The sequence below is a fragment of the Spodoptera frugiperda genome, chromosome 3, assembly GCF_023101765.2.
Source record: "Spodoptera frugiperda isolate SF20-4 chromosome 3, AGI-APGP_CSIRO_Sfru_2.0, whole genome shotgun sequence".
NCBI lineage: Eukaryota > Metazoa > Arthropoda > Insecta > Lepidoptera > Noctuidae > Spodoptera > Spodoptera frugiperda.
The window spans coordinates 9,873,960-9,898,422 of NC_064214.1; the positions used below are offsets into that span (position 1 = coordinate 9,873,960).

The window sequence follows — 24,463 nt, forward strand, 5'->3', positions numbered from 1 at the left end:
GATTGAGAAGTATCTTCCGTGTTGTTTTTGGAAACGATGAGCGATATTTTGGAATACATTTTAATTAATTTGCAAGGATCGAACGGTGTTGGAGTTGAGTGATCGTTTTCTGATCAATATTGTTGGGTTTTGGAAATGACTGAAGTTTGTTTCGATTAAAATGTTGCAAAGGGAGCAAAGCTTACGTTTAATTCTGTTACCGAGTCTTCAACTCACATCCATAACTGTTGCAAACGCGTTCTATTATCTAGCTTCGGTACACTGCAAACATCAGTTCACTAAGCAACAAAAGTTTTAAGCTTCCTTAAGTTTTCGCGTTCGATATCGTCACAAATGACTTCATGCACAAATAATCGGTGACCATGCACAATGTGCATTGTCCTGGACATGTCAAAAACATCATCTTTATGTTCCCAGGACGCGATCGAAGGGGCAAAATTGTTGCAATATTGGTCCCTTACGCCTTAAACACGCCTCTTCGTCACAAAGACGTAGAGTCTTCGAGGGTGTTAATTTTTCGGACACCTGGTCATTGTCGGCCAACTGACCGTAAGGGTTTGTTTGGCCTACGGTCCTAGTTTCGCAAACATTGTACCGTGAGAATCGTAACGTTTTTGCGACTAATTGATTGCGGTTATGATTTATGGAACAAGATTATGGGTTGAACTGGAACGGATTTGTATTAGTTTTGGCGTGTCAGCTATTTATAGAACGTGAAAAGATTTTTGTTTGGAAAAAGAGTAGTATTTCTTGGTATCGGATGGATTTTAATAATGAAATCCAAATATAATGGGGAACAGCACTCACAAATAACGTTTTATTCGGGTTTACCCACAGATTGATACAAGTTAATCGTGTCAACAATCAGTACAAACGCTTTGGTCGACGAGAATAACTCAGCACACACACACCGCCTGTGTGTGCGTCATAGCCGAAAGATTATATCTCTTCTAGTGAGCATAATAACTGTGACATGTCTTACGACGCTCTCGGGCTGCGTGTAATGGCCTCTTTCTCGGAAAAACATACTCTTACCAACCAACATAAAGATACTATCGTACAGCACGCTTTCCCACGGAACGTCGCGAAAACACCCCTAGCTAGGACAGTGGACACTGGTCAGAAGTTACAACAACAGCCAAAACATTAATTAAAAGGCGAAACATAAACCAGTTTTTGGCAAGGTGCTCGACCCTTCGATACCGGCTAAGCTAATTATATTTCCGCACGTTTTATCACGCATTTGCATGAGAATCGGGGTACAACTACAATAGAAAACGCCACGCAAATCTCTTATAGTATACGTTTTTGTGCGCAGGTACCTACGGACGGGTCGCCCGCTCATAGTTGTTAGAAACTTGATAGGTTTTCACTATAAACATTGGCTTTACAGTGTACGGTAGTGAATATTAAATTTCACATTGCGATGAAAGGAGATTTCATCGAGTTATTGTGCCCTTAAAATAGATAGGTACTTAAATAACATAGTCTTTATATAGGGCTCGTGCACTTTTCCTTATTGTGAATTCTTACATACCATTCAGAGAGTAAGTTTAGAGGTCACGTGCGACAACACCATTGAGTGTAGAGATTGTAGTTGATAGTACAAATTCCAAAATAGATTGGAGGAAAAAATCATTCATCTTAGAATTACACATTGGATTTCTCAACAGTATTAAAATTACATTTACAATGACACTGATTCCGACGGCACGCTTCTACGGAACTTTTATTAAATCTAACCCATTGAACGTGATCAAAAGGCTCTTTTAACATAAAAAGGTGGCCAAGTCCCAACAAATTCAGGTGTACAAAATCCATTTCGAACAAATCGTAAAGTCCGGAGCGAAATGGCGTCACAAAAAGGAATCAAAGTGTAAAATCATTTGTGTCGGATTAAAAAAGGAGCTAGCGAACGAGCGTGAGATGTATACCACTATCAATCAACTGGTGATTTATATTCGTCCGTATGATGTATCGCCGAGCGAGCCACACGAAATGGTAAAAGTATCCGATAATTAACTTTTTAAAATTTGACGGACGCCTTCATCTCGGCCAGGGAAATAAACCTTTTATTTTGATGTAAAAAGACTAACGAGTATTATCGCCGAATGTGGCAGAATGTGAAATTCCTTTGTCTGCTTGAGATGATCGAGAAACCTGTTACATGTGACAAACATGCTGGTATGCGGAATGTGTCTATGTCATTCTTAATGGCGCCAACAATAGTTTGTTATTTAATTATTCATTTATCTTCGTGTTACGTCTTTTTGGATGGAATTTAATTAATTGTCACAATTTTTTGATAGCTCACTTTACCTAAAATGGTGTGAAAGCTGATATTTATTTTATCAATTTGGTGATCAAAAGCGTTGGACTTGCGACCTGGCAGGAGTATGATGACGTAACGTCTAAACTTAAACATTCTTGAATGAATATTATGATAATTCATGCGATCTCAATTCAAGTATTTAGTGATGAAGACGAATTCTAAGAAAAACTTGGACTTGATTAGAAAGAAAAAGATGGGAGAGGTGAAGATAGTAACGATTTAGAGGTTAGACAATAAAATGAAGAAATTCCAGAGTTAAATAAAAGAGCAGCCAATCGTAAATTCACCATTCATCAACCTGTACAACATGGCACTGTATCGCCCGTCAAAATATTCTACAGGGGGTTACCTCAATAGCGTTCCACTTGCCGGCACGGGATCGAACGTGGACCCCCGCGGCGCGCAGCCCGTTCCTAACGAACTGTGTAGGTGATTTATCTGAACGTACTCTCACACTCTCGATACTAATTCCTTTACGATGTGTGATGTTGCCACATGAAATATCTCCGCGGCAGATTTAATATCTAATTTACGTTTATCGACATTTATTTTAAAGGTTTCTGATGTTTTACTTTCTTTGGAGTTATGTTCATTAATTGTATTAAAATTACATTCAGAAGTAAATTCTAGTCAATTTTCGTTATTGGGTATTTTAGCATCATCGTCATAGTCTATAAGTACTGACATAAGCTTAACATCCTTCTTTAAACATTAAACATTGGTCCTACAATACAGAAGATATCATAACATATTTTGTTCACAGCATCCACGTGAAAGGTCGTCTAAATCAACATTGATAGGCTTCTACAGGTGAAATTTTCTCACAGCCAACTCGTTTCGTTCTAACGTCGTATAATCTTGAATAGTTGAGAGTAATGCACGGTCTGTATGTATATTGGTTACTACGTTAGTAGTCTCAGGAAACCTGTTCCGCCTGGTCGTGCCCTCTGTACCGTATCCAGCCACAACACATCTGCAACCAACATTATAGTTTCACTTTATATTTAAACATTGCTCCTACGATCAAAAGCTTTAGCGAAACCATCTTCAACGCTCATTTCTATGTCACATGATCCTAATATTTCTAATCAAGGTCAACCAATAAGGATCCTCCATTATAAATCGCTGTCAGCTTAATGGAATACTGAAGCTCCCATCAAAATCACAGATTACGAACAACAGATCGAGATATGTAAAAACAAAAACTAATTTAATATGTTAATGTCAGTGATGGCTCAATAAAATTAACGATAACAGTCTATAATAATCATGACCGTATTTAAAATTGAAACAACTTTTTCTACCGACCTGTCGTTTGGAATTCATCTAGCGTCCGCATCTCTATATGTCAGTCCGTCTGTACGTCCGTCATTACACGTGAATCATCCTCGGTATCGTGCGCTGAGAATTTCGTGAGGTCACAGTTTACTATAGCGGTTTAGGCGCCCTGCGGTCGTTTGCCCGATAGAGACGGCGCCATCCGACTGCCCATGTGCTTGAGAAGGACATAACATATCTTCTCTGTCTAACGCCGACCGTTTCGTGACCCCACAGCTAATCACATATCTGCAAGCGTATTATGATTATCGCAAGGCTTCGTTTCGTCTTCGTCGCTCGTACGTTGTTGTGGTCAGTGACTCTGTGCATGCTGCCTTCGTTTTATTTATCTCAAACATCATTTCATATGCACCATTTGCTTTAAGATACTGAGGATATTTATTATACAACTTAGAAGGTTCCTCTGGATTTATGAACAGTCTTTTGTTGTCAGACACGAGTAAATATGGATTAAATGAGGGTTAATGTCGTTTGTAACGTGTTAAGTAATACGCGCATTAATGTCGTCGTCAGTTTCCGATACATTTGCACGTTCATTTATCAGCAGATGGGTGTAACGAAACAGATTTACCTGTTGCCGGCCTGACATAAATCTCTCGCGGCATTTAATAAGTCGATAATTACAAAAACCCGACGCGAGCTAATGGGGTTGTGGAGCGCTCGACAGGAATGCGCTTAATTCTCAGCACGTGCCTCCCAATAGCTTTATTATACAAATCTTTAACGTTTCCCAACCGAAGTTATCTTTACGATAACTTTAATTATTTGATTTGATTCTGTTTTGATGTCTTCCGTGTCCGGTTTTTAGTGTTCATTTAGATATGCAGCTCGCGGTGGGCGGCTTTGTTTACATTCTTCACAGTTAACGACTTTCTATCGAATTTCGATATCGACTCGGACATTCCTTTTCGCTTAGAAGAATCTATATCTACGAGTGGGAGCAACAAATCAAAATCATACGAGTATCGTTCCGTGTCGCACTAATCGAGGGTCTAATCGCGTGTACCATCCGTCACTGACTTTGCGTCTACTACTTTCTACATTAGTAACAGACAAATCTCTAATCTGTATATTAGAAACAATATTTCTCACTGTCGTAAAAGCCGAGAATTTCCTAATGATATCAAAACACAACCGTTAGAGCAACAAAAGGTGGATGGTCGAACATTTGTCGGTGTTCAAGAGTCGGGCGACAAGTCGCGTGCTAGGCTCTTGTTGAAAAATGTTCGACATAAATAACGGATTATCAAGTTGTATCGAGTCGTAACGAGATAGTGGCTAACAACTAAAATAAATAGACGAACGGTAAATGAAGTTGTGTACCAAACTTTACAATTTAAAACGTACGTATGATGTATAATATGTGGCTTTTGTAGTAAGTAATGGTCTATGGGATTCTTCGTTAATGTTACGATTTATTGTCGGCTATTTGTACAAGTTGCTCGGTTTGTTGTGCCTTAACCGTGAAATGTTATCTTGATTAGTGTTTATGTGATGATCGGAGAGATTACGTATTTAGATGACGTTATAAACTTTAATGGGTTTTTAATCAATATGTCTGTTCATGCTCTGTGGGTTGTTTAGCATCTTGTTCGTTCGGCATTTGATTATCTTAGAATTCTCATTGAAATTCTTTGGACTTAGGATTTAAGATCACCTTACCAGAGTTAGTTATTGTTCAACAATTCTATCGTCATTGCTAGTTTTGACTCCCTTGGTATCTGTTGGATTGGTTAGTTATATGTCCACTACTATTTCATCTTAATCTGTCCAGGAGTTTTTGAGTAAACAACAAACATACACATTTCGTTTTAACTTAGAGAGTATTGTCTCATATTTTATCCCACGAATATTAGCTTCATCATCGTCAATCTTATCTTCTAGGTCATAACGACTATTATCATTTATTTTTTCAATTATTTATCCTTTCTTAGGAACGTTAGTTATTGTAGAAGGAATTAAATTATTACGTTGGATTGCAGTAGCTTTACTATACATATTGTTATCAAGTTCTTCTTGGGAAATCATTAAAATTGTTCTCTAATCATTTTGCTGTAAATCATTCTGTCTTTTTGCATTGTCATTTGACACGTGTTGTCTATGATGTGAGTCTGACACTCCCTCTCGCCTTGTTCAAGGCAGGAGAAGTCATTGGATGATTTTCCTACTTTAAAAAATGGGGTAGACAGAGTATTTGCTTCATAAAGAAGATTGGTTAATTTGGTTGGTATGTGATTTTGGAGTCCATTTCTAGATCAGTCAACCTTTTGTCTGGAATTTTATTCTAAGTTACATGTCTGTAGGTTCATACTCTATTATAATAGAACTGATATGTACCTCAAAATCCAATAATACGTAATTGGAGATGTTCATATAAAAATTAGTAATCCTAGACTGTGGTTTATGACCATAAAGAAATATATCAAGTTTCCGACCATAAATAATTGATTAAAACATTCTTTTAATAATTAGTAAATCAAATTCTCGTTTGGATATACGAATCAGAATTAGAATTTCTCTCTAATAAATGATTAACTAAAAAATATATCTTTATTTAATATTTTTAGCGAATCGTTAATTTTAAAGACATTTATGGTAGTATGCCTATAAAAGGTAAGCAAGCCTAACAAAAAAAAAAGATTACGATTTGAAATTTAATTTTTTTACATATAAGTTTGATTTTTATTTCTCGTCATGCTGAGTTGGATAATTTTGTCTTTTAGCTTCATTTTAGTCTTGAGTATCTTATAATCTGTTTTCGAAAGTTCATCTGCAAAACCGACTTCTTATGTCCCATAAGCAGTAATTTTTTGACTTTGGTAAAAATCTAGACATTATAGAAAAGGCTAATAAGACTGTTGCGAATTCAGACCTTCGGACTACCTAGCGGGTTTACCAAGCGCTCCGAGATCGAAAAGCAGAAGTACGCATGGGATAGAATCGAAACGAAATCGCGTTCGGAACTCTGATTGGCTGGCGCGAATGAACCAACCAATCAGAGCGCCGAACGTACTCTCGTTTCGTTTTCGTTCAACGTAAAACAAACTCGTACTAAGTGTACAGAACCGCAAAATACTGAGGTTTTTATGCACGCACGCAATTACGGACAAAAGCTATAACTAGTGCCTATGTGTTATGCAATGTAATATTATGTTATGTTATGCAAATACTAGTTTATTGAGAACTAATATAATATTCATTCTTCTTGGCATCCGTGTCGCTGCTGTCGTTACTACAAATTAGTACAGGGCCGGTCTTTTAGGGTTGTCCACAAATATATTGGGTGCGCGGCAATAGTATGCACAAATATATTAGGTGCACGGCAATAGTATGCATCAAATTACTTTAGTTTGTTATGTATAGAGTAAAAATCATAGAATTTATTACAACTTACAACATATAAATTACATGCCCTTTTGTTTTGATACGTCACATATAGAATAGTCCTTTAATCTGTCCATTAGTAAAGCTAGGTACTTGTCCCAAAATGTGTTGAGTCCGGAGGCCCAATTACCCTCTTCCTTATCTTTCTAATACACGATTTCTCAACAATCTTTAATTTTCTAAGAAGTTTTAATATTAAAAGCACATTTCCTCCTCTCACAATTTCCAAATCCGTGCAGCCAGGGAATGGAACAATCTGCCGACTTCTATTTTTCCTGACAAGTACAACCCGGGTCTTTTCAAGGTCAGAATGAATAGGTACTTTCTACGTCTGTCTACTCCATCTTCCGCCACATCTTCGCTTCGCCGTTCTAACAGAAAGGGTCAAACGCAGAATTATCAACGCTAAAATTAAAGGTCACGACATCTGTATATATTCCATTGTTCATATAATATAAATATCGTCAGGCCTTTTATCCCCGAAGGGGTAGGCAGAGGTGCACATTATGGCACGTAATGCCACTGTACCATGTACACCCACTTTTCACAATTTATGTTGTAAGTCCCATGTAATAGGTGGTGAGCCTATTGCCATATACTGGGCACCAGTTCCAAGTACGGGTATATTCCATTGTGTCACAATTTTATGTAAAATACACAGTATTGAGACTTCACATTGCGAGGTTCGAAGTTGATAAAATATTGCAATGTAGGTCGGCGCATCTTCCTTTCTACTTCTGACCTTTTAACATCGTGTGTTGAAGGTATTAGGTATTCAGTCCTTTAGACGATTTCTATTTGTTAGGTCTTAGGTACTAGTCGATTGTTTTATAGTGCTTAAGTTGATGCCTTGAATGTAAGAGTTGTAAGAGAGAGAGAGAGTGAGAGTGAGAGTAAGAGAGAGTTGTTGAAAATGGCAGCTTAGTTAACGTTTATTCTATTGTTAATGTGTTTAAATGTAATCGTAAGAGTAGGATTACATTCCAATATTGAATTTATCTTTTTGACATACCTTTAATGAACAACCACCGTACTCAAAAACCTTCTCCTAATTTTGAATAATACTATGCCGAAAACCGCATCCAAATCAGTTCAACCAAACGCGATATAGTCGTACACAAACATTCATACCTACAGTCAAACCGAGAATCCTCTTTTTTAAGTCTTTTAATACACATTTCTTTTAGTAACTTTTGCCAACCCTGACATAATTGTTCGGCCATTGCAATAGTTATGAACGTTACGCCAACAGCAGCTACTTTATCCTTACAATAGTTAATTGTAGCAAATTATACTTTAGCATACCTATCTAGACCGCCTAGGCTACCTAGTGCACTTGAAAACATTGATCACTCATTGACTCATAGACTCATAGTATATGTATTTGTATTCCAGTAAATACTACGATGTTTAAATTAGACGTATGATGATTTGTCAACAGTGCAGCCCTACTCTTTCCATGTCTGGTGGTCACCAGTGTACTGGTTTGTAATCTATGTACCCGCGTCTTTATTGTTTAAAAAATATTTTATTTACTATAGTTTTTTTCTGAGGAGGGTAAATCATGCAATGACTACTTCGCCCGCCTTGGGCAAGGTGAGAGGTAGTGGCAGACTCTTACTGACTAAAAACCACCCCGTTCCTACTCCTGCTTTTCGAGGCCCGGTAAACCTGCTAGGCTCTCCCCAGCTCTAGATCAGGCGTCAGTCGTACTGGGCTCCATATGTAGTGATCTGATTGATGGCTTATTTTCTATAGTTAAAAGTTAGATTGCGTCTTGAGGATATGGCATAGATAAATAAAATAATTTATGACGGACATAAATAATACTACTACATACTGATTTATTGTGAAATTTTACGACATTCAATCATGTTGGTTTTTCCTTGATTAGGGACGGTACTAAGCTCAAAACATTAGCATTGGCATTTACTTACTTTTTTTTATATGTTTGTAACTATAATTTTATTATAACTTTCGTGAGACATACTCAATTAATTTTTATGTTATTATATTAATAGATTATATGAGCCTCTAGCGTAGCTTGAAACTAGTCGGATTTCTCGTCAAACAGTTACGTGAGCAAGCCGATAATTGTAAATCCTGTAACTTGAAAATATTTTACAAGATTATAATATAGTTAACTATACATAAATTTTGCAACTACATAAAATTATATTCTATAGCTATCAAAATGTCATTTATACACATACTTACTTATAAAAAAAATCTATTTACTTTTGTAATAGGCACCTACTATACATATAAGTTTTTCTATTTACTTTTGCAATAGATAAGCAGCTAATACGAGTAGAGGTGTCAATATGTCACTCATAGTGATGTGACGTGATATCGCAAAAACGGTATGTTACGCTAACGGTATTTTTTAGAAACAGCATATAATATGTATAATTATCAAGCATTTTTTGCATAACATAAGACATGGTGAGGCGAGAGAGTGTCAGACTCTTACTGACTGAAAACCACCCTATTCCTTCTCCTCTTTTTTGCGTAACAAGGAGATTTTAAGGCGTCAATCGGGTTTTTCAGTAGTTTTTAGTTACTGACGTACTCTTTTGTAAATAATGAGACAAAATAACTAACTTTATGACAGTTTTGCAGGAAAATAGTGAGTCAATCAATAAAAAATGCTCCTTAAATCCTGGCTGTTCTATGTTGCTTGCCTAACAACAATTCATCACAACGCTACATCTCCGAAATGACATGACACATTGTTTCCTCTACACAATCTGTGTCAAGATCACTCTCAATCACTCCCGAGCCTCACCAACAACCACCCTAAGCCTAAGGTCATAGAGTCCAAAATTCCTAAAACTAAACGAAAATCATAACTTTGTTTTGATCTCACTACGATAGTCGAATAAAAATAATGTAAACAGTACATTTAGTGTAGGCTCCACGTAAATAGGTTGGACGTGTCGTGATTTTTAATCTATGTCGCAATCTTAAATGTTTCTACATCTTCCCCCTTTAAAAAGATGCTGCAAAACAATAACATCGCTCTCATCTAAAATTAAATTAATTTCAATATTTTTGTAAACAAGGCTGTTTCCACTCGTTACCTTTGCCATTCCGCCCAATTTTTTATCTATGACTCACCTCTGACCATAAACAATTATAATAACAACAACCTCCTTCCTTTCCATTAAAAAAGTATTATCTTTTTTATTTGCTAATCTGTCTCGTTATTAACTAACCGTTATCAGGTAGCTATTTAATTTATAATAAACACATTGCTAATTTTCATTTAATCCCGTGAAGTATGCGTTGTGGGTGCCGAACGATTTAATCAACGTTATTTATACAAGAGAAATCCGAAATGAGACGTAGCCATATGCAAATGACAACTAATGGACCTAGATGTATTAACTATTAACCTTACGGGAAGCCCACTCATATTAACGCTAATTTACATTAATTTCCATTCATAAATTCCCACCTGTCAATGGTCAGAATCGATTCCATAAACTTAAAACAAATTAAGAAAAATATTTCGTTTGAAATGACGCGCGACGTTTTCGCGCGTTCGAAATTCGAATCGTAATTAGTGTTGAGCGCGATCGAACAATCGCTTTGTTGGAGTCGCGCCGAGTGGTCATCGATTATATGAGCTGATAGTGATGTTCCGTCGATGTCGAGAGTACCGGAGATGTATCGGCAGATAGTGTAATGACGCGCTATTAGGCTAGGTGTCGACGCGCCGCGGCGTGGGAGAGCTCGCGGCCTACATTTCCTTCTGAAACCGGCTAATCACGCGCGCAATTACTCTAATTCAAACGGAATTATTCCGGCGATGTAACACTTTAATTGAATTGTTGATGCGAGCCGTAATTCGTGAATGCGTGTTATTTCGATGATTGGTATCGTGATATTTTGTTGGTAAATATCGATTTTGAACATATCGCTACGAATCTGTGTGTAATCGCTCCGTATAATAACCCGAATCTAAGAAATCAAATGTCATAACAATTTATTTATACTTAGAAACAAAGTTAAGTTAGTTTTACTGTGGGAAGCGCTCGTTACGAAACAACCGTGGGGCGAATTCCAGTCATGTTGTCATTCAAGGAAAAAATAATAATACAACCTGTTTACGCGTGTATTTTTTTCTTGTTGTACTGACAAGAAATAAAAAGGCGGTACGCGCGTGCGCGGGCATTCGCGCCGGCCCGCGATGCGTTCCCGCCAAAAAACGCGGCGCGCTCGGAATGCTTGGCGCGCTGTACATTTTTGTTCCCCTGTGAGCATTTCCGAATGAGCGATTAGAAGCGACGATTCCGCGTTTTCACGTCGATTCGTCTCGGATAGTATCGATGATTTGTGGCGTCACGATCTTTGAAATGCCTCGTTGTACTGAGGAACAACAGGTTAATTCTTTAACGTCTGTGAAGTGGACTTGTAATTTAGAATCGACTAAAACAAATGTTGCCCATTATCGTAATAGATACTAGGTTTCGGAATCGAGATTTTTGCATTTTTCTAATAGCTATCGATTTATAAATGTTTGGTTTAGAAAAAAGGTGCCGTTACATTCGATTTTTTATTTAAATCTGTGTAGGCTTCACTTATTTGCATTCTATTCACTTGTTCGTTGAATTCGTGATTGCCACTTGTAAAAAACTATACAGCAGACATTTTTTGTCTCTCAGTATATATTTGAATTTGAAAATGGAAATGATTTAAAAAAGTTCTTGCAATCAGTAGCTGGGCTAACTGTAAAATAATCATTTGCGTCACACATTATTTTCTGCTATTTATAACTTACTATGGAACATTGAACTTTTTAAAAATTGATTTTTAATTAAACCAAAGTCATTAATGATTTTAAACAACTCAATTTTATCACATTTATGAGCTCTCCTAACCTAGTGTTTAATAATAAAAACATAATTAATTAGTTCTTATCTAAATCAAAAACGTTAGGTTTTAAAATTAATACTAACAGTCGTTTGGCATAATTACATAATATATTAATAAAACTTAATCGAGATTGTACAAATTGACGTTGAATTTTATGTGACCATCAAAAAGAAAAAAAATTAAGAACTAAACTCTATGTCGTCGACATAATAGCTCAAGTAACGAAAAAAAAAAATTGAAACAACCATTCTATTTTCAAAGATTTTATCATTTTTTTTAATACATCTGAAATATTCTATTTTCAAAATAGAACCACGATTTTTTTTAATACATCTGTATTCTTAATTCAAATAGGTAAAACACTATTATTGTCTATTCATCAATTCTGAGCATTACATTGAATACGTTTTCGTATTACTAAAGCCTATCAATAATTTCAAAATAAATCTATAAACCTATGCAAAATACACATTGCAGTGTTATAAACACAGTTATTTACAACAGTATTTACTAGATATCGATTAAAATACACGCGTAGTACCTGTACCTATACAAGTTACAAGCTATTGTAAACATTACGAATAGGTAATTCAAGTTTAATAATAGTTTGTGAACGAATCAATCATGGTTGTCGTGTTTTTATTCAATAAGACTTGCGTTGACCGCGAATATTTTTTTGTTTGAATAACTCGAAATTATATTCTTGACATATTATGTGTATTTTGATACGGTACTAAGTAATATGACTAACCGGAGCTGCGGACTACCTAGCGGGTTTACCGGGGCTCAGGCTCGAAAAACAGGAGTAGGAACGGGGTGGTTTTTAGTCACTAAGACTTTGACACACCTACTTGCCTCCTCCAAGGCGAGTGAAATCATTGGGCGATTTTCCCCCTTAAAAAAGTAATATGACTACAGTTCTGGATAAAAAAATGGTATTGTGGTATTGCATCGTTCTTTCTTCCTTTTGTCAGTTTGAGAGAAAAAGCAAAACTTTTTATCCACACAAGGATATTCTTTTGTGTTGTAGTTGGTGTTGGAATGGCCACGTAACTCAGATCTGAAACAAATATCTACAAATACTCTTCTGTAGTAAATAATACAACTGCAAATAAGTAAAACACGGATCAGACGCACACGTGCTAATTGTATTACTACTAAAAACGTCTCCCAGTTTTATAGTACTATGAACATCGACGTGTTGCGAATATTATTGAAATCATATACATATTTAATCCCATTTAATGGTCGAATTCTATTAAAGTTGTCATTGAATACGCGGCCGAGTCATAAAAGGGCCTGACAAGAGAACTGCCCGCTGTTTTACTACAGATTATTGTATTTATGACTTAAACTGCGCTAATTGCATACATTAAATTAATAATGCTCCAATTAATTTACACCGCAACCATTGTAGAGGTGGCACAGGTAATATTACATGGAATGTTAGCACCGGAGTTATTGGGTGCGCACAGAGTTCAACGGGAGGTAATCGAGATTTGTGAGAATTTAATGTGGTCGTTCGATATGGAATATACGGTGTGAGAACTTTAGCCAACCGCTTCCTAGACCTAGGTAATTTATTGTTCGGAGTGTGGAGTTTATTTCCTAACCAGTGCTTTGTTTGTCTTGTTCCAGCTGTGCAGAGAGGGCGAGTGCCCCCGACGCAACCCGCGGGGCTCGCGCTGCCCGGCCAGTACGCGCTGGCCAACGGCGACCCCTCCGCCGGCATCAGCAGCCACCCTTACCTCTCCTCCTACATCTCTCTGCTCCTGAGAGCAGAACCTTACCCCACCTCCCGGTACGGGCAGTGCGTGCAGCCAGCCAACGTGATGGGAATAGACAATATCTGCGAACTAGCTGCGAGGCTACTCTTCTCTGCCGTCGAGTGGGCGCGGAACATCCCCTTTTTCCCCGAACTCCAAGTGACCGACCAGGTCGCGTTGTTAAGACTCGTCTGGTCAGAACTGTTCGTCCTCAACGCGTCTCAGTGTTCCATGCCCCTGCACGTGGCGCCGTTACTGGCGGCCGCGGGGCTCCACGCGTCGCCGATGGCGGCCGACCGAGTCGTCGCCTTCATGGACCACATCAGGATCTTCCAGGAGCAAGTGGAGAAGCTGAAAGCGCTCCACGTCGACTCGGCGGAGTATTCCTGTCTGAAGGCCATCGTCCTCTTCACGACAGGTAAAATTTTAGACAGTCTTTTTGGGGAAGCGCGGTTGTTGCTTTACAGGGTGGCGGGGGCTGGCGGCTCCGTCACTAACTACGGAGAGCTGCTCGTGCTGGTCAGGACGCACCTGGACGCGTACGCCGAGGCGGCGCGCGCGCAGATACAGCAGCCGCCAGCTCCCGCGCCGTCTGCTGCTTCATCCGGGTACTATTCCACTTTGGACACGTCTCTCGGCGTCAACTCCTCGTTGTCGTACGGCAGCTTCCTATCTACTCCGTCCAGATTGCCTACTAATTACACAAGTAGTCCTAGAATGCCTGAGGCTAGTACATCATCACCGTTCAAAATATGGGAGGGAAGTGGGAAGCTGCCAAGGACGGATCAGGGAGGATGACGCCGTGCCGCATCGGTTACGGGTCGGAACTGAGGTGTCGGAGTATGACGGAACGCTTGGCGTATCGGAGACGCTCGCGTATTTAACCGTTTCGTAGAATGTTTGTACATGGGGATAATAACTCTCGCTCCCCGAAGCGGTCGGACTCATTCGTCCGGGGAGTATGCGACTTATTGTTCTCGAAGATTCTTTCGTGTCTCGCGTTTGTAAATATTACGTATGAAATATGTGATATACTAGGAGTAGTGCTCGTTGGAAACGATATTTAATCTCGTCGAGACGTCATTACGTGTTAAGTTTAATTTATTTTCATGTAGATAACTACTTTTAATATTATGAATACACGCGCGTAATTTATTATCAAATACTTTCGTTTTATTTTGCATTTTATGTCTTTAACCCTTTTTATTAATTTAATTAAGCTTACGATGATAAATTTGGATTAACCATGTTTTATAAATATGTTGATTTTGGCGAAAAATGTTCGTAATTAACAGTTATTTATTGGGAAGATGATTTATAAATCATATAAGTATGGTGTTTATAGTCAGTTGGCAACAGATTTATGGAGTCAATACATCGTTTTGGGGATTAGTCGACTACCGAAATGACAATTCATGTTTTGCTTTGATTAATGTGTCTCAGTTTTTGAGAATTTTAATCTAATCATAATGTAATGTAGGAAGTTTATTAACAAATATCTAGTTTGGAATGTGGTCTGATTTCGTAACGTTGTGCAATCACATTTTTACCCGAAACTGGATTTATCCGTTTAACATATTTAATTCGATGCCATATAACGCATTTTTTATTAATAGTAAAATCCTTTCTACGTTTGTAGAAGAAATTGATACTAACGCTCTCAACTTAAATTATACTCATTGTAAAATGTTACTACGTATTATTAAACAAGTACCGTGCAGTAACTTAGCTAGAAATTAATATAGAAATAGGTAATAAACTTTCGCTTTCCCAGGCTTACGATCGTGGAGCTCGAAATTTCCAGTTTTACTACATATTAAAAGTCTTTGACAAATTTTAATGCCTACTTGTATAATTTTATACGACGCTAAAGTTTTAGGGTTGTACCGACGCGTAATGCGGTTATTTAGCGGTTATTACGACGAATTTTAATTTCTTTTTAATTCGCGTAGATAATTTTGAATTTCGAATTGTAAATTTGAATGTGGAATAATAAATTTTATGCCATTTTTATTGGTTGGTTTCGAGATTTAATTTTCTTTATTGTAATACGATTTCGTTTTTAAATGCCTTAAATAGGTATAAAATATACGGACATGGGTAGAAATTATGTGTTAATATTTTATGCCTACTACTAAATCAGTCTGTGGATGGCTCACTGACGTTAAAACATCATAATTAAAGCGTCAAATAAGATGTAAACAAATTCGTAAAACAAGATGTTCCGTATAATTAATAAGGCTGTATTTATTAATAAACTCAATTATACGAGATCACATTTCGTTTAAGCGTTATTTTTTTAAGCGAACCGTTAATTTGACACCGGTCTCGTAATATTAGGCTTTCATCGTATTCGATACTAAATCTTAACTTTTGAAGAACGAGTATGTTTTACCTATGCAAATTAAAAAAGTGATAAAAATAAATAGTCTGTGGCGATACATGACAAGTGACAGATGACAGAAGTCGCACATAGACGATCGACAAACAAATCAACGAATGACGTCATAAATCCTACATCGATAGAATATCATCAATAAACATGGATAGAAAATCCCAACGAATAACAGTTGGGTAGAAAACCCGCCAGCCACGATCGCCGCCTGGTCGGAGGATCCTCCTTTTCTTAGGGAACTTTACTCACTGTTCCCTAAAAATCCAATAAGACAATACTCATAGACTAATCACTTTATATCATACTACAAATATCAAAGTCAAAGTCATATCATTTATTCCAATTAAACCATAATACTTAGGTACTTTTGAAACGTCAACAAAGAAAGAAATAAACAATAGTCTGTCAATCTGTCCGTCAGTGAAGCTAGGCGCTCCTTCCAAAGCGTAGCTTCGAATGAAGAAGAATGAGAAAGAAACTCCATTCGTTACTCTTTTAAAAAATATTCTAACGCCCGAATACTCAAACGCTACTCAATTTTAAGTTGTACTTAAATATCGTGCTAAAATGACAGAGATACTGTCATTTTATAAAGAATTGGTAGTGACAGAACTACATTTGAGAGCGTCTTAAAATTGAGTAGCGTTTGAGTATTCGGGCATAAGCTTAATAAAAGTACTAACTTACTTACCTATACCTAGGTACAGTTATTCAGTACCTCAAACGGTATTTAGTTTCGCCACAACACTAGCCGGTACCCTACGATTGTTCGTGCAAAACTCGTCTCGTGTCGTAGTCGTCGCCGTCTCGTTGTCCGATAATCTCACGAACGCGTGACGAGACGCTTCCGACTTGCCGACGTGTTGACGACACTTTTGCTACATATTGTGGGATAGGAATAGATGTGTAGGTAAAAGTGTATTTAGTATTTAGTACGATTTACGTACGTTTTTGAGTTTAAAACTGAATTAATGGCTAGATTTGAGGCTTTATTATAAGTTCTGGAAAGTATATGTTTGAGAATATAAGTGTGGTCATTGCTACGTTTGTTAGAAAACCCATTCGACAATATTTATAAGTCATATTATTACGAACGAGAGCCGTAAAAATAATAACCAACTATTAATATAGTATTTTAATGCAAAACTTGAAATACTTTTAGCACCAACACTAACAGTAACTCAAGAAACAATCAAATTGTCAATTTCAATTACTATGCAGAGAGGCGTAACTAAAATTGGACTTTATAACTTCAATAATGATTATAATTTAGTGTTGTATCACAGTTTTAGTGGCCGTTTACGATTTGCAATGTAGTTGAGGCAACGGTAGTAAACAGTTGAATGCGTAAAGTTAGCAGACGGACTCTGATTGAAGGATATTCGTATAAGTTTCGATATATCCGAGATATGAACATTGCACATCACTATTGTCAAATGACAGTTGTATTGGAAGGGTTCGTTGAGTGTTCGATTTATGAATTTGAATTTTGGAATTGTTTTATGCCAGTTATTTGAATGTCTGTTCTTGAATAATTGCGCTAGTCTTTTGTTTCTTTTGTGGTAAAGCTGTCAGCGTAGTTTTGGTCAGATAAGTTAATTGTTTTATATTCATTTTAAAGCCAAATTGAACAGGAATATATTACACGTCAAAAGACTTGATACTCTTACAAGTACAAATTAATTTTAATTTGAAAGCGCGTCTTGTCTTTTAGACCCGACAATCCTCTCAACTCATACATTTTCCCGATCCTTATCGCGATATAACATAACAGACACAAGAGCGACACCTAACACAACACTGTCACTACACTAAACTAAATATAAAACTAGTTACAAGTAAGTACTGAACGACCAATATAGCTTGAGCTCTCATACTTCCCTGAAGGTATCAAATAAGTGGTCAAAGTAAAGGGTTTGTGTAGTATGAGGGATCTTGTAAAGCTGGTGTGGTAATACGCCTAGGGGTACGATGAATATGCAACACCAATAAATGTAGTTTTATCCACGCTGGCTAACTTTCTCCGTCCATGAGACCAACTCAACTCGGTCGGCTAATAGTTGCACGAACTAACTTTGCAACGTAGTCGGATTATCGCAGATTGATTTTTTAATTCTAATCGTGCAAGATTCTAGTTTCGTTCTAAAATTGAAATAACCAATGAATTATTGATTAATTTTGAAGTAGCTCGTGTGAAAAGTTATTAGTCTCTTAAAATATAAATATATGAAAATAATTTAATAAAATATTTAATGTGGATAGTAGTCGTATGAGTCATACTGGCGATTTATTTATTGCTTCGCCTTGCGATAAACTTGAATTTGACAAAATAATCTTGTTTTTTAGAAACAATTTGCTTTTAGATATTATAAAATTCCGTGAAATATGTTTGGTACTTAATTATTCATTGTATTGATTCGCGAATACAATGTACTGTCTGTCTGTGTGACGTCGTAATTCTATGTATTTATTTAATGTATTTAGTAGGTATAATATAAGTTTTAATTATAATTTACGTTCAGAAATGAATGAACAGTTTTTATTACATGACTTGGCTTTATCATCATTACTTACAACAGGAAAAACGTCCATTTATGAGATACGACATTATTACTGACTGAGGCAAAGCTTAACATGCTTATCAATTTATTATTTTTTTCACAGAAAACAAACGGTGATACTTTATTTATATTAAAAATTAACATAAACGTCAAAATCCGTTAAGTATTCAATATTTTTATTTAAAACTATTTTTGGCATTCATTCAAATAAAAGATGAGTGAACATTAGCTCAAAATATAGTAGACAAGTAGTTAGTTTTAGAGATATACTCGTATCTATGAGTATTTTAAGATTAATGAAAAATATGTTTTAGCGAATCCAATATTACAATAAATGAGTGCTGTTTGTAGGAAAACATTGTCAATTATTTAAAATGATAAGCAACACGTTTGAATAATAATCATCTAGACGGAATATTTGGTTATTGGTAATTCCTACGGTGATTTTACACGAGTATGGTATATTACATCGAATTTCCGTCTCAGATCCATTAATAACATTTTAAGTTATCATTAATTTCATATTATAGACTGCTTCGTTGGTCGCAAGTGCGATTGCCGGGCAAGTGGTCTCGGGATCGATTCCCGTTCGAGCACAGGTTAACTGGGATTTTTTTGGTGTTCCGAAAATTTCTCAGTAGTAGCACGGTGTTCTGAAATGTGCCTAGTATATGGCAATAGTCAATTACCGCCTACTTATAACACAAATGGTGAAAAGTGGGTGGAATGTGCACATTCTGCCTACCCCATCGGGGATAAAAGGCGTGTCGTTCACCTCCTATTACATGGTACTTATAACACAAATGGTGAAAAGTGGGTGTAATGTGCACCTCTGCCTGCCCCTTTGGCGATAAAAGGCGTGACGTTAATTTCGTTTAACTAATAAAACAGTTAGTAGGTATCTTTATATAACATAACACCAAAAAAGAACGCCAGTACAACGTTGTATCGTGCAGTATCTATTTCTTTTTTTTTTCGTGACAGCGAATCAGTCGAGTTTTTATTTAATAAAATTGAGTCGATAATTTATAGCTTGTTTGATTAAATAAATCTAAATCGATACGCTTGGGATTTAACACCTAGTAATCAATAAGATATTTAAATAAAATATCGATTGGGGACGTTAGCGATTCGATTGATATTTCTATCTTTTTTTTTATAGTGAAGCTTTTGTTGTAGCGATTTCTCGGTATGAATAATTATATTGTGATGTGTTTTTTAGCAATTTTGACATGATCATAAATATATCGTAAAGCTAGAATTTAATTAGATTTCCTTATAATAGTCGGCTCTTACGATAGTCGAGGAAGAGTGCTCAAAACTTATTATAAACTAGTTGTTGCCCGTGATTTCGTCCGCGTCGAAGTCACTTCTTACAGATCTTGGGGTTTGATTTTTTTCCTAAAATAATAATACAATTAAAAAAATCATTTAAAATCGGTCCAGCCAATTCAGAAATTATCCGAACCAAGAAACTGACAGACAGACAAAAAATGTAATAAACAGATGTTGTATATGTATATGCAATATAGTAAAAAACAACTTATTTCAAGTATTACAAACATATCTATTTATTAAGTCTGTTGTCATTACTCATTAAATTGACACTACTTTTTTAATTACATAATACATAATTCATATTTTTTTATTTCTCACCCAATACTAAATACTATTTATCCAAACACACTCGTATTAATAGACAATTTAAAAAAAGCACTATTATAAATCCAAGTACCTATAGTATGCAAAAATGGCATCATTGAAATCTATAGGTACTTGAGCATATCATCTTGACAATTACAATATGGCCGAATGCCTCGTCACCATGACAACGCACAAACAGAATTCACAATTACAACTTACGAGACAGAAATCAATGTAATTATTCGTATGGCCGATCACCATTGGTTTCCCATACAAGTTATTTGTAGTTATATAATCTTAAAGCGCTTTAAATCTATATTTCTATTCATTTAATTAGGTTTAAAGATGTTTTATAGACTTTATAAACAAACTAAATTAGAAAAAATGGCGTTTTCCCGCGTTCGTAAAAATTCTGGGAAATTCTCCCTTAGTAAAACAATTTTTAATTATATTCAATGTAATGTCATCTTTATGCTAACGGAGTACAGTTGATTTTCAGATTAGCATTAAAAGCAAAAACAAATTGTTCAATTTTCTAACGTCATTTTAAATAGCGAACTTCTTGTATTTCAGTACGTACTTACGTATTTTGTGTACCAATAAATAATGTCCTCTTAATTTAGAATTCTATTGCTTTAGTAATAAGATATAATACAACTGTTCCTAACAATAAGTTTTGCTAATAATTTACGCTCAATGACAATCTACCGTATGTTTACGGAAATAAAACTTAAAATTAATTAATAGTTAATATTGAAAATATTTTTTTTATAAATTAATTAATACATTTTATTGTCCATCAATATTCCATTTTCAAAATTCGAATCCGAGTTCCGCATCGAATAATTTGGTGCCTATTTTAAAAACAAAGGTTGTTCCTTCGACTAGTATCCTTAAGTTTTAAAGACGGTGGTGACAAATATATCTATCTCTGTCTATCGTATGGTTAGCAGGTTGGTGTGAGTAGTATGTATGTCTGGATAACGGTACATAGTTCGTGACGGCGAGGCCGCGGGACGAGTCACGATTTGAAAAAGTGTCGGCCGACGGGACCAAGTCCCTACGTTCCGAGATGATACTGGCTGGTGCAAGACTAAGGAAATGTGGCCATAGATTAAAAAAATAAGAACTTATTTAGATAGGTTAAATGACATTGCAATTTTTTTTTTTATTAGCAGTAGTATGGAAATTGGCATTATTCTCGATGTATGGCCCTCATTACTTAAAATTCCTAACATAATTGTTTTGCATAGTTTTTTAATAGCATTTTACAACTATTTACCTTCTTCAGTAAGACTAACTGAAAAATTATGTTTTGCGTTACCATTATTTTAAAAATAACTACAATCAATTAAAAATTTTTTACTCGTACCACATAACTATAAAGTCTTATTTTCATCTAAGCACTAAGTCTTCCGCATATAACTTAGACCACACTTAGCTACACAATAACAGTATACAAGTAACTTACATCAACTTCACTTTAAACTTTAATACATGAAGCTTTGAATACTGTGGTCTTAAGAAAATTCGCTACTTTAGAATATCTTATACAATAGATACTTAAAATAGTATTAAGCCAGGAAAATGGTATTATTACCGCTAAGCAAGCACTAATTCAGACTAAAACCAAAAAAACTCAATATATAACTCTTTACCCGATCGAGGAAAGGGCATCTCTTGGATGCCCTTTCCAAGACACCATTCCAACTCTTCAGTATTAAGCTGAAAATAGATTTCTCTGGAATTAGTAAATAATTTGTCAAATCTTGTGACTTTTACTGTAAAACCATTTTTTCGTAGTATGATCACGGCGTAGTAGACGCGTAGCTACTGCGTAGCGTTTACGTAGCAACGACGACTACGCTGCGTAGTGAATACGCTAAAAAATTAGCTTTTATCTTTTGTCAGTTTCGGCAGTAAGCTACGAAAAATTACAGCGTAGTCGTCGTTGCTACGCAAGTGCTACGTGGTGACTACGCCGTGTCTACGTCATTCGGTTATTTTTAATTTTAAGTGTAATAGAATAAATCCCAAAATCCATTGAACATATTCAAACTGTTAATTTAAAACCAAAAAAGAATAAAAGACAACACATACCCATTACAAGAATTACATTTTAATACCTTACAATAAGGTTCAATTTCGCATAAACCTTCTTACCATAGTCCATACATCTTTAAACCTATCTATAATAATAAGTTAGTATCAATGGCTACACATCGACCTACACAAAACCAGTATATCATGACCTCTCTTCATATGAACTTTACGCACATTAGACGGTCAGTTTATATTGGTTATTCATAGCTCACCTACACACAACCAGTTTATAAAGGCCCCTCTATATATGAACTTTAGGCATATTGGACGGTCAATTTATACTGGTTATGTATAGCTTGATCTGTATAAGCGCAAATGCATTTATATTGTAACCCATCTCAATACAATGTTGGTATAACTGCAATAGTCCTTAACATGTCATTTAGGAGATAGCCGATGGTCTATGAACGTGTCTATGGCCTGGCTGATAGCCTCTGGTCCCTAGGCTCAAGAACTTGTACAAGCGGTTCGCTTTAACAAATTGCATCTAATGTATCGATGTTGGGTTTTAAATTTAATTTAATAGTGTGCTTTAGTCATAAATGAAGTATGACTTTATTATAATTTTCGTGAGATATACTAAATTAATTATTATGTTATTGGGTTATCACGTAATTGTTTGGCGAGGAACTCGACTAGTTTCAAGCCATGATGGAGGCTCATATTCATGAGTAGCATTCAGCGATTGTCGTGTTGCTACTGGAGCGCGACAATTGCTGAGGTATGACATTTTTGTGTCTATTTTTTTAAATGTTTTAAGGATTTTATAATTAGGTAATTTTCTACTCACAGTTTTATTCTTGTTATTAAAGTAAAAATAATGCCTACATCACTCTCCAGCCTACCTCTAGACTCTAGAAAATCATACCACAGAAACAGTCTCTGAAAGAATGACAAACAAACCCACTTTTAAAAAGATTAATCAAATTAGTCAAATCAATAAAAGGAAAATAGCCCTTTCATATTAATCTCAGAAAATTAAAAAACTGCGAAGTAATAATAATAATACCTAAAGATACAAGCTTGAACACGTGTCCACATCTATTAATTTTACTCACAATTTAAATAGAGGAAGAAATCACAATAATATAAAACGAAGTACACACAATAAGGTTGCTCCAAATAGTCCCTATAACAAACATTCTAAGCACAATCTGAATGACAAATCAAAAAACTTTTTAATATTTCCACAAAGTCCAAAATTGGCGTATTGTTGGCCGAACCGTGTTGGTTACAAACCTTCCTTCCTGGCCGGGCCAATCACCAACCTATTGTACTCAAGATTACTTGCAAATTCCATTAAAATATAACTCAAGAATTTTTGCATAGACGAAAAATTTCGACAACCATTGCTGCTTTTGTACTATAGAAAATTTTCTACGGTTTAACTTAACAAGCAATGTATGCGGTGGTGAGCAAAATAATTGAATAACGGCTACCCAACATGTGGTTTCGTGGTCAAGATATATGGATATAGTGTGACTATCATGTTTTTGATTGAAATGTCAGACACACGACGTATGATAGGAATTTGTTGAGAAATTGATTCTGTACACATTATTCTTCGTACTGAGAAAATATTGCTAGAGATGGTGTAATAAAATATTAATGTATTTGCTGAAGAAGATATAATTAGGTAATACTTTGATTCGAAAAGTACTATAAACAAAGTATTATTAGACTATTTTCGGTTTTTTTAAATTTCTCATTAGTATTGCCATATGGCAATATACTCACCACATATTATATGCGACTTACAACATGAATTGTGAAAAGTGGGTGTACCTACATTTTACAGTGGCATTATTACGTGCCGTAATGTGCCCTCTGCATACTCCTTCGGCGGTTAAAGGATACTATAAAAATTACTAAATTAACTCCAATTAATAGCAAAACAAATTACGATAAATCAATTTGACGAGCCTTTTAGCTTATTAAAGTAAATGCAACTATTACGTACATTTACCACCAATACAGTCACCCAATAACAAATGAAATGCGTCAATGGGGAGACACGCAATAAAACACACAGATGCGTACCGAATCCTGAGGTCACATT

General features: G+C 35.9%; 1 protein-coding gene across 3 annotated transcripts in view; it reads left to right on the forward strand.

Moving 5' to 3' along the window:
* LOC118274324 (steroid receptor seven-up, isoforms B/C) overlaps nt 1-24,463 on the forward strand; it is a 146,429-nt gene that overhangs the window by 80,034 nt on the left and 41,932 nt on the right. The window contains exon 3 of one of the 3 annotated variants that reach the window (XM_050705118.1): nt 13,574-14,808. In XM_050705118.1, the coding sequence (XP_050561075.1) occupies nt 13,574-14,499 (926 nt within the window). In that variant the 3' untranslated portion in view covers nt 14,500-14,808. Of the gene's footprint in view, nt 1-13,573; nt 14,809-24,463 lie in introns of those variants that run through there. The other 2 variants (XM_050705126.1, XM_050705121.1) reach the window with 2 other exon arrangements.